The 11,491-nt window shown below is 37.6% G+C and overlaps 1 protein-coding gene across 1 annotated transcript in view; it reads right to left on the reverse strand.

The window, feature by feature from the left end:
- LOC106964967 (collagen alpha-1(XI) chain-like) overlaps positions 1-2,128 on the reverse strand; it is a 105,178-nt gene extending 103,050 nt beyond the window's left edge. The window contains exon 1 of the mRNA XM_015060790.1: positions 1,736-2,128. Within this exon, the coding sequence (XP_014916276.1) occupies positions 1,736-1,844 (109 nt within the window). The 5' untranslated portion in view covers positions 1,845-2,128. The remainder of the gene's footprint in view (positions 1-1,735) is intronic.
- Positions 2,129-11,491: the final 9,363 nt, after the last annotated feature.

Here is an 11,491-nt window from a genome sequence, read left to right on the forward strand (position 1 = left end):
CTCAAAAACCAGCTCCACTGAGCAAAAATAGTGAAAAAATATATTTTACAGACTTACAAAAATTCCAAAAAGTGTGGAAAAAAGATTTTTTTTGTTACATGACCTCAAAAGTCTAATGTACCAAATATGACGCAATATTGTAGAAATAGGAATAATTCTCTTTGCCTCCCTTCTCAAAAGCACCCAAAAAAAAACAATTCCATTTTCTAACAATTGCTTATTAAATTATATTTTAAAAGATTAATATAGCAACAAATGCTTTAACTTTCTTGCTATATGTGAAAAAATATCTTATTTAAGTGCATAAATATAGTCTGGCAAAGGATACACAATAATATGTCTATTACTATGATTTCACAGAGGAAAGAATTTGTGTGACCCTCATATGTCTTCTTAAAAGCAAAGAAAATACTCCAGACTGTTTCTCCCCATCTTTTTTTCCATCTACGCCCCTTCTTGGACTCGGTGGGAGTCTGGATAATGTGGAAAGATGGTGATCTTTCAGCCCAGAATATAAATTCCACTTGAAGAATTCTGTCTCGTGCCCAGGTATTATATAAACTTTAAAAATCCATCACAATACCTGTACACTTAAAGTCAGACTGTGCAGTCCTACTATCTATATACAGGTATCTTATAATACCAAAAAGCACAGTAATTTATTATGAAAACAGTGTGTCAGTTTTAATCATTTAGTGAGCTTAGATCAATTTCGGCGCATATTTTGTTATCTGTGGTCAGCCTGAGATAATACCAAATATCATGAGAAAAGTTATGAGTAAAAGCATGGCTCCCTTCCAAGTGATGAGGAATAAAACAAACGGTTTTGCTTAGAAAGAATTGCTTTCAAGTCGCTCAAACAAAATGTAAAATGTGGCCCAAATTTATCACAGAAACCAAAATCATTGCTGCATTAATCACCGGTGAACACACCAGAATGACTTGCATTACGCAATATCTCTTATTTATGGTAAATAAAACATTAAATAGTCTTGAGCCTAGATGCATTTTAGAGTTTCTCATCATGCATGAACCGTCTGGACCTCTCTCAGATCTGTTAATTCAGTTTTCCCAGAACAAGGATTAAACAAGAGGATGCTGCATTAAGATCTGGAACCAATTCCCTGGAAATCTGAGATGTACAGAAACTGCTGGTTCCTTTAAATGAATATCTTTTATTATTCCAGTAATAAAGTTAAGGTTTACAAAGTTATTTGGTTCTTTATTTTCATGCATAGCACTTTGAATAGTACAAATCTTGCAATAAAATAAACGTTTGCCTTGCCTTTTCTTGTCTGAAGGGCCAAATCTAGTACATCTCTTATCAAGCCCCCCCTTTTAAATAGATGATGGGGTTTACGAGGTAAAATTTCATTTAAGAATTAACGGTTATCACAAAAGCCCTGTAGTGCAGCATAACCCACACTCAGCTTCTATGTTTGGGTCCTTCAAAAGTCACATGATGTACCCTTTTCTGTTTCAATTAAACCTTTGAGCAATTATCTGCCTCAGAAATAGTAAATCACTGAAAAATTATGTGTTTTATATAATGATATAGGCAAGTTAGGTTAGAGTCGCAGTGGCAGGTAAGCTATTTTATTTAAATTGCCAAAAGGTGGGTCCCAACTCCTTTGTACCACGTAGCTTCATTGACCCTGCTGCTATATTCGGGCTGTGCGCCAGACCCTCTCCAGTTTTCCAAACCACGCAAACTCAGCAATAAACAGCCTCTTACCTGCACTGACACTTTGTAGAATTAGGATTAAAGTGCCCACCGCGGCTAGCGTTGAATCTAATAGACGCCTTTTCGTTTTCCACCTGATGGTCCATCTTTCCATCTCCATGGTGAGCGCCCGCAGCTGCTGCAGAAAAACGGGCGGCTTTATTTAAAAAGTTATATCCCCTCCAAAATCCTGAGTATGCTTTTGTTCCCCCCTTTCTCTTTTTTTTACTAAAGCGCCATTTGTGGAAATATATATGGAATTATCTTTGAGTCAAACTGGGCCCATCAGATCCTCTCCCTTTAAGCCCAGATCTCTGACTGATGGTGAAGAGTTTTCATGGAAAGGAAAAAAAAAAGAAAAGCGCAAGATACTTTTGCTCCCTGCGCGGTGCGTGAGGAGGCAGGACAAACCCCGGAACACTAAACCCGAACCGACTGTGACATCCTGAAGGGGAGAATCACATCATCAAATCAGAAGTTGAAAAACTTATCCCGTGGCCCTCCTCCCTGAACGCGACTAGAGAAAAGTAACAGCATCAGCCAGCCGGAGTGTCGCTGCATCCCGGTTCTATTGGCAGAGCCGACCCAAAGCTATGCAGGGGCCCGGGCAGAGTTTGAGAGGGGGACCCACTATAAATTAAAAGATGGTAGTTTATATTCATTCTCCTGTATGAAATGGAGAAATATACAATTTGAAAGAAATAAAGTGAGCTGACAGTTTTGAAAGTTGTCAAAAGCTGGTGAGGTTATGCTTGGAACAGCGAATACGTGTATCAATTCATAACACAGTAATGTCCACCCAAGACAAAAGACACAGAAAAGACAAAAATTGAAATAGGTAATTTACCAGCTTAAATTTAAGTCCACAAAGGATCATTTGAGTGATCATTTACTTAGCAAGGAGAAGGAGACCATCATTCTTTGCTGCATGTATGTTCATTCATTCAGTCAAAAGCGTTTTTTCTCATCTACTTTCAACTGGCCAAAAGAAACACCTACAACAATCAAATCACTGAGGATGATACCAAATTTGACAGTTAAAATTTTGGATATAAAGCCAATTAGATCACATCACACATATTTTTAAGAGCCTATGATAAACTGAAAAATGTATTATACGAAAAATCATACGGAAATGTTTACATGCTAATTTTTTTCCTAATATGCTCGATGCCTCTTTCTTTGATCTTAAAATTATTGTTTACTGTGGTTGCCTTTGCAGCATCCATGGGAATTGTGAGGTGGGTTTGGATTGGATGTCTGTGTAGTGAAGAGATGTATTATGAGTGTGGGTCAGGGACACTCAAAAACATATGAATGCCAAGAAATACCACCAATCTGGCAGCATTCAGGTACTTTATGCTTTGGTTCTGACAAGAATTGCCTGTCAGATGTGGATTGGCATCAGCACAAGTACTTTAATGGAATATGCAGTCAAATATTATCTCCTTTCTTTGACTGATTTAATCATGTGCTCTTCAAGCATGATTTGAAGAGCATCTGTAGGATGTTTTATCCTACAGAAAATGCATAAAGAAAAAAATAAACTATGTATCTTACCTAACAAAATAATAACAGTCGGCTCTGTGGTCAGGCTGCCAGAGATATCAGTTTCAGCAGCTCTCAGTTTTCAGTTGTTACTTCCATTAAAGCCAAGGTTTCAATTGCTTTGTATTCCTGGAAGAAAAAATTGTTCAGCTAAACGGCTACACTTGTTGGGTCAAGTAAAATCTGTCCTCTTGCCCGTTTACTTTCACAAGGCTCCACCAGATTTCCGATTATAAATAATCTTTGGAGCTAAACTGCTCACTCTATCATTTTTCTTTGTCGCTGCTAAAGTGTCACAGCTCCATTTTACATAATCCCCTCAGAAAGGTATCTTTGGTAATGACAACAGAAAATACATTTTCTAAACTTGAAACAGATTTCCAGATGGTGCTGTTAAAGTACATTACATTAAAAGCACATATGGAGGTCATTGGGCTCTACAATATTATACTACATTTTGCACCAGCCATCATAAAGTGGACTTGTATCACAAGACTCCACATGTAAAAATGTGGAGTTTTATATCAATGCTGTTTTTAACCACTACAGTGTTTGCACATCTTTAAAAATAGAAGATTTTTCAACCTGCTTTGTGCGGTTTTAAGTGGACCTTGGATTCCCAGACCACCCAGAGATGTAGAAGAAAACCTAACACAACATTCACCCCAGGTCTTGTTGAAGAAAAAACCTGTCGAAGTTTAATAGAGAAAACTGAAGCTATTTTCACACAAGATCCAAAAGTCTAAATCCAGCACAATAGACCCAAATTAAGCAGGGGGGTGGTGGGTCTTACTCCACCCCGACATTTCCTGAAAAAGACAAATAGAACGTTAAATAGGCCAAATGTAGGCCAGTGGCAAATATAAAAGGGTCACTTGCCAAAATAAATTGTTTTCCATGCTCTGGGAGTTTCCTGAATGAGTTAAATCTTTTTTTTTCTTCTTCTTCTTTTTGACAGCTGGACTTCAGGAACCTGATAACAATTAATGCTCAAAATGACTCAAAGATTGGAAGCACAGGTGGTTGAGTTCTCCAGTTGTTTTTGGTATTTGGGTTTTATATTGACACAGTTTTAACTGATCCAGGAAGATCAGAACTTGCTGAAGGCAAACACTAAAACATAAATTAAAATTTTGAGATGAGCAGATTTGACACTTATGACAACGTTGGTAGAGATCTGAAGATAGATACTTTAATGTTCCCAAGGGGAAATTTGTCTTGCACATTGTATGCTAAAGAACGCTGCTACCACACGTTTTAAGAGTGATAAAAGGAAATGCAAGAAATCTGAGGATTTTACAGCTGCCATGAAACAAGACCACCCTGAACTAGAAGAGCAGTTTAAGGTGAGCTTCAGCAGAGATACAGCCATTATTCCAGTGGTAGCTCTTTAAGAGACATAGATCATCACTGGTCAGGTGACAAAAACAGTTGACGCGACAATTATTACCTATCCAAGTCCATAAATTTAGCATCTATGGGAAGAGTGGAGAGGAGGGTGGCATTTTCAAAGAACGCTATTATAAGTCCCTTTGCATTTAAGTAACAAACTAAATATATTGCTCAAACTATTGAATATGATGAAGTATTTTTCCCAGAAAAAAATTATGTTAAAGGATTCTGTGAAAAGCTGTCAGTCTTAAAATCATAGCAGTTCTTAATCAGACTGGATTTTGGCTCTTGTGTTGGATAGCCTGGCATCCTTATTTTGCCTTGCCTTGTTTAGTGCTTCGGCGGACTATGTCAGAACATCTTGCTCATGTTGGTGCCTGGGAGTGCAGCCCACATTTTTGGTTTAATTTCAGTTTGCATAGAACAGCAGAGAGGGAAATGGGATGAACCAAACATGAAATGTTCAGTTTTCCCTTTTAAAACAACCTGGCTCAGTCAGCAGGGCAGAATACAACGACAGATGTCCAGTCTGTTGTACAGCATGCAATTTGTAGACATGCTTGACTTTAAAGTTGTTCCCTTTGTAGTTGGAACCATATGATTACAACTAGTGCATTCACTACAAATGTGTTCCAAGATGACATTGTATAATTATTCTATAATAAGTCCATACTCTATGCACGGGTCAGACAAGGGCAGCTTTGAAAATAAAAATGTCTTCAAAATGCAGTCCGGCTGCTTTGTTTTCCTAGAAGAAATGGTTTTTAATCAAAGCTTTGCATTTTCAAACAGAAACTCGTTTTACTGCTATCCAAAACCATCAAGCTGGCTCTGCTATTGAAGAAAAGTTGAGTTTAAATGAGGGGAATAAAGTTTCCCCAAATTAATCTATGTTTCTGTGACTTGTAATAAACATGTCATGCTGCGATTTGCAACTGGTATTTTTAAAGGTGAAGACAATTTGTTTAAAGTTTGCACTGGCTTTACTGCAAAGTTAATAGATGTTCAGAAGCTTGAACACAAAAACAGCTTTAGAAATGGTCCACATTTAGCAAAGTTGTTGATCAAATGTTTTTTGTCCTGTCAAACAAAGTGTTTCTCAAAATGAAGACAAACTTCACCTTGAAGATAAAATGCTGTAGGAATATAAACTGTGTAGTAGTACAGTGAAAGACTTATACTCAGTATTACAAAAACAAGTTGCTTAAACATCTTTTAGAAAGTAGCCTACGTTGTTTGTTGAAATTTGAAATATCCATCTAAAATTGTTCTTTCAGATGAAACTCCTTCCTGGATTAATTAACAAATAGACAGATAATGTAGAGTATAAATTACACACTTTATTGCACAGTTAAAACTTGGGGGCTCAGACAGCAAATTGCACACTTATGGTGCCGTTGGTAGAGATTTGAAGAACACCTTAAAATTATATTCCATGCTGTATTTTTTGGTATATTATATTGTAATGTAACATATAGCTAAGGGGGAACTACAGAAAAACTGGTAAGAATGAAAGGCACTTGAAATATGAACCATACAGTTATTGAGTTAAAGGAGTGCTTTGCAATAGTCATACAGAACACTCTTGATATTGTGATGATAGTTGCTTTTAGATATATTGTATAGTCCTGATTTCAGATCTAAAAAAAATAAAAGAACTGGTCCACTGTGCAAAAAACCCCCTTAAAACTTCAATTCTGTTCACAAAAACCACTGAGATTGGGCGAGCAGAAGTACTGAACATATCATGAAGACTCAAGACTTTAGAGATTGTGCAAAGAGTAATAATCAAAGATACTTGAGATTGTGCCAGTACAAAATTCAGATTAATTTGTTTTAACAGCCTGTCAAGACTCTGTTTTAGGTGTTGGTGTGGAAACAAGGTGTAGAGGATACAGAGTGGATACAAGATCATTAAAGACACCTTTAGCTATTGAAATAGTTGATTAGGTTGAAGATTAAGCCGATTTTTCTGAAATGTGCTTTTTAAATACAATAACATTTGCATACACACTTCAAGACTTGAACATGCTAAACATTGACTTGTTCATTTATTTAGAAAAGTATCTGCGTTGTAAAGATGTACTTGCAGAAAATATATGGCACCATGTTATTCACTGTGGTTCGTGAGCTGTAATACTCACACAGACACATTTTCTCACAAGAGTTCATTTTAAATTCGTTCCACACAGAAATGAAAAAATTTAAGTCAGCATGCAATCTTTTTTTTTTTTTTTCTTCTTTTACATAGGCTACCTGTGAACTGTCCTTTGGGAGTCTTAAATGATGTGAGCAGAATGCGATATTTTATTAAGGGTTTAATGATATGGGGTTTTTTTTAAGGGCGACATGGGCAACCATCCGGGGCGGCAACTTGGCATGAGCGCCAAGACCCTCTCTCAACCCCCTTCACAACCGAAGCATCTGAATGTCAATAGAGCCTATGTAAAACACAGTCACCGATCATCCCCCCACCTCCCAACACTGTCACGTAGGGGTGGGAGGTGAGGGTGGCGCCAGAAAGGTGGCTCGCACAGGGTGCCAAAAAGGCTAGGACCACCTCTGATTGAACCCGACACGAAATGACTGAGCTGTCTACCAGACAGAGAAGATGGTCTGCTTCAGCTGAAAACAGTCTGCAGAAGGAACAAAGTTATTGAGCCCTTCTGAACACAGACATGCACTACCAGATCACAAGTTGATCTAACCTCAAGAGCTCCTCGTTACTATTAATTATCTAGCTAAAACGCGCCGCGCAGCTGGATGGGGGTGGAGAGGACTGCGCTCTAGACGCTGCAGACCACAGAACCACTGAGTGGAATGTATGTTTGTCTGGGCAAGCTTATAATAGGAGCTCACTATGCGCCAATAAGTTAACCTACCAAGAGTTATTTTTTTGTACATGAGAAAGTTTCACTTTTAATCTGTGCAAAAATCCTTTTTTAAAGCGTGAAGTTATTATATTACAAGAATGAGGGGAAGTGACGGCAAACAATAAAAATGGATTGAAAAGCACACATATGAACCTTTGGGTAAAAAAAAAAAGAAAAAACCTGATCAGACATAACATCATTAATGTTAGCAGCTGGTATATATTCATTTTGCTGTCAAAGTTGATGTATAAGGATGAGAAAAACTGGGCATGCATAAGTTTTTAGTGAAATATAAGAAGGGCCAAATGACTGGCTGTGGTGTTTTGATGTATTGGTTGTTCATAGACTGCAGTGGTCAGCATCTGACAAAACCAGTCCAAGGTATTAACAGTGGTGAGCCAGGAACATGTGCCACACAGGAAAAAAAGGGAGGTGTCCATGAATAAAATGAAATTAGAATCCATCAGAATCAAACAAAAGCTGTCTGTTTTTTTTTGTTTGTTTTTTTTTTTTTTAAATAACATTCATTAGCTTTTTATTGCACTCTAAAACATTAGCTAGTCATCAATCAAATACTTTGTCTTGATTGGTCAATGCCAGACTAAACTAGCGTTTGGTTGATCTGGGACCTGTGGAGAAATACAGCCCAGCAAAGGAAAATTCATCACAAATGCATGAGAAACCTATTGGATAAAAAGCTTCTTTAGAAGTAGCTTTTTGGATTTTGGAAAAGCAGTAGCTTATACACGATGCTGCTGCCAGAATGTTGGCCAGGAAAATGAATCATATTACACCAGTTCTTAAAGCACTGAGCACTGTTTGTAAAAAGATTGGTTTTAAAATCCCACAATTGGTACATTACGTACTTCTGGGTCAAATTGCAGGAATTCTAAGGGGTTAATCATCTGTAAGGCACCAAGTGGTCACAACTCCCACCTTGAAGTGGCCACTATGCAGATTCTGGCTCTCTCCCTCTGGAGCCTCTCCAGGCCGTTCCTACTGGGAGCAGACTACAGAGCAGATCCAAAACTCCCTTAAGCGATTTACATCCCTTATGGCCATGCGATGCCTAGGGATCCCAGAAAGTGAGCTGAGGAGTGTTGTTGGGAAGACGGGTGTCTGGGTTTCCCTCCTGAACTTGTTGCTGCAACTAAATAAGCCAAAGGAAAATTCAAAGGAGGTATACTTTCTTTTATTACTGGAAACAGAAGTTAAATTACATGCTAGAGAAAAAAGTCCAAGGGAGTTTTATTTCAAAGGATTTGTGAATAGGTAATAAAGTAACGATTTAACTTGATCAGATTAACTGGTTATTTTTCCTACCATTAATGTGATTATGTTTTTGTAGCTCCTATGTCATGTTTTTTTTTTTTTTTTTTCAGCTCTGGTGGTTTCGATTCAACAGTTGCTAGACAGAAAAGTGGGTTATGAGAGAGAAAGAATGCATACGGCAAGGGTCAAGGGGTCGGGACTGCACCCCTTTTTATTAATATCATGGTAATTCAGTTTCATTGAAGTTGGCTCCCCAGGTATAAGTGTCCAGTAGGTGGCTTTTTGATAGCTATTGAAGTATTAATTTTGTTCTCAATGATGGAATTAATGAGCATGAAGAAGTCAAGTGAAAAAACAACATAGAAACACTTCTGTCTGTGAGTGGACTGGATGATAGTCTCAACAGCGCTGTACGATAGCCACATTTAAATGTGATAATTCCGCAATGTAACTGAACAGAGGAGAATCTGTCTCTTTGCATGTTACTTGTTAATCTAGTGCTAACAAATGCCTCTCTTCTCAACAGTCAAACATGTGTTGTGGTGAGTTAAGTGGAGAGGTCTGTGATAATCCAAACAAGCCCCAAGCATCTCATATTTCACAGCCAACGCTCTCCCTGAGACCTGTCTCCAGCTGTCAGTAGTGAAGCCGATAGAAGAGCGGAGCTGGCCGATGCTGAAAGTGGAGGCTGAGAAATGTAGCAGCGGAGGAGACAAAACCTGCTACTACATCACATCTTATCACAGTTGGTGGGTCAGACAAAGGTTGTTCAAGTTTGCTGAAAGGCGCTGATATGTAGGGTGTTATAGAAAAGACTAGAGCATGTCGAAGAGAAACAGATACAGAAAAGACAAAGTGGAGAACTTGGCAGATGTTCATGAATGGTTTGCTCTGAATACGCTCATCCTGATCCCTCGTGGATTTAGAGCATGTCGTCGAGCGACTGTTTTGTCATCTGCTATGAATGTTCCTTATTATTCCTGTTTGTTGTGGTTGGGCACAAATTCCTGCAGCTCCTTTGATGTTCTGTAAACTTTCATTCAGAGAATGTAGTTTCACTCTGCCGTTGTCGCAATGGCAATTGTTTCAATTTACTCTATTCTCACACAGAAGACTGTGGGAAAACACTGATGCTCCAGTTTCTCTAACGTTTGCAAATGTAGATCAATCATTTTTGAAGGTTGGCTCTGGAAATTAAAGGGGGGTGAATACAAGTCACGACATTAGTTAAATTATTCCCTTGCGGGTGCAACTCAACTCAGTGTTTTCGCACACAACTCAATTTTCCTCACTTCCCATTTAATAAAATGTTTGATTACTGAGTCCACAGATCCTGGACATAACTGATTTTTACAAAAAATGCAAAAAGAATGACTTTAATGCGTACAATCCTCATTAAATACCAATTTTCATTTTACCAAAGAAAATTTAAAAGAATTTGGTAAATTTATGATTTATGGCACACAAAATAATTTGTCAAATCAAACATCTTCTGTATGCACATTTTAATGTGGACAGAGCAAAAAGAATGGCTTTAACACTTGCAATATGTAAAGCACACTTACACTGCTTCTATGTAGCACATACACTGACATTATGTTAGTCAACTGCTAACACAGTGTTAGACAGTTTTCTGTATTTCATTTAAAAATTAGGTCATGAATTCAAACCAAGAGAGGAGGTTTTCCTGGATAAATATTTACTTGAAATTTCCTAAATAAACAACAGAGGAACTAAATACAGTCAAGATGAATATTTTTATGCTGGTGACGTTTACACAGTGAACATTTCTTTGAATGAAGACATGGAGCTTTAGCAGGCTTTTTTTTTTCTTTTTTTTAAATAATCTGCATATATTATACTCTGGTCAGTTTATTTATTTAGCCAGTATTCATAGCTAAAGCGCATAAGCAAATAAATGAAGTCCAAAAGGTCTAGTTTATACAGATACATTTATAATCAAAATGTAACAGGTTCCGACTGCAGGAATCTGCAATTTTGCTTTTTATATTTGAAAGTGAAGTATTGTCATTTTAAAAAAAGTCATTTGTAACCATATTTTAGCAATATCAGAACTGAAATACATTTTATTTAAATTAAAAAAAAAAAAAAAAACGTTTTGCCATATCCTAAACCTCTTTTCTCTTTTCAGTTTACAATATATATGCTCAATATTTTTTTTTCCATTTTTAAATATTGGATTCAGTATTTCATGCAACATTACATTTGACTGCCAATGCAAGTAAAGCATACTATCAATTTTCTTATAGTTGCTCCTTTTGGACAATCCTCTTCGAACCTGTAAGGCTATCCTCATCCTCCAATGTGGTTAAGACCACATCACAAGACTAAAATTAGCCAGAATGTGGTCGGTGCCAGAAGGTTTTTATTCCCTGACCATTTTGGCAGCATATCTAGGTTGAAGAACCTGGCAGCTGTCTGGGCCAGCAGGCAAAGACCATAACCTAATCATACCCACAACAGGCTATAGGCGCCACAAGCAGCCACTTTACTGTAGAACTTTTCTCCATGAACCTGCGGTGCGCTTGGTGTTCTGGCAATGATTTGGCTGTCAAAAAAGGATCTAACCAAGCAGAATCCCTGCTAACCAAGGGCGTAGGAACGAGTCTGTCATTGGGGGGGACGCATATCGGAAACCTGACAGATCAGTAAATAGCTTGAG

Source organism: Poecilia latipinna, unplaced genomic scaffold, assembly GCF_001443285.1.
Source record: "Poecilia latipinna isolate Pla-1442-1.1 unplaced genomic scaffold, P_latipinna-1.0 Scaffold1743, whole genome shotgun sequence".
Taxonomy (NCBI): Eukaryota; Metazoa; Chordata; class Actinopteri; order Cyprinodontiformes; family Poeciliidae; genus Poecilia; species Poecilia latipinna.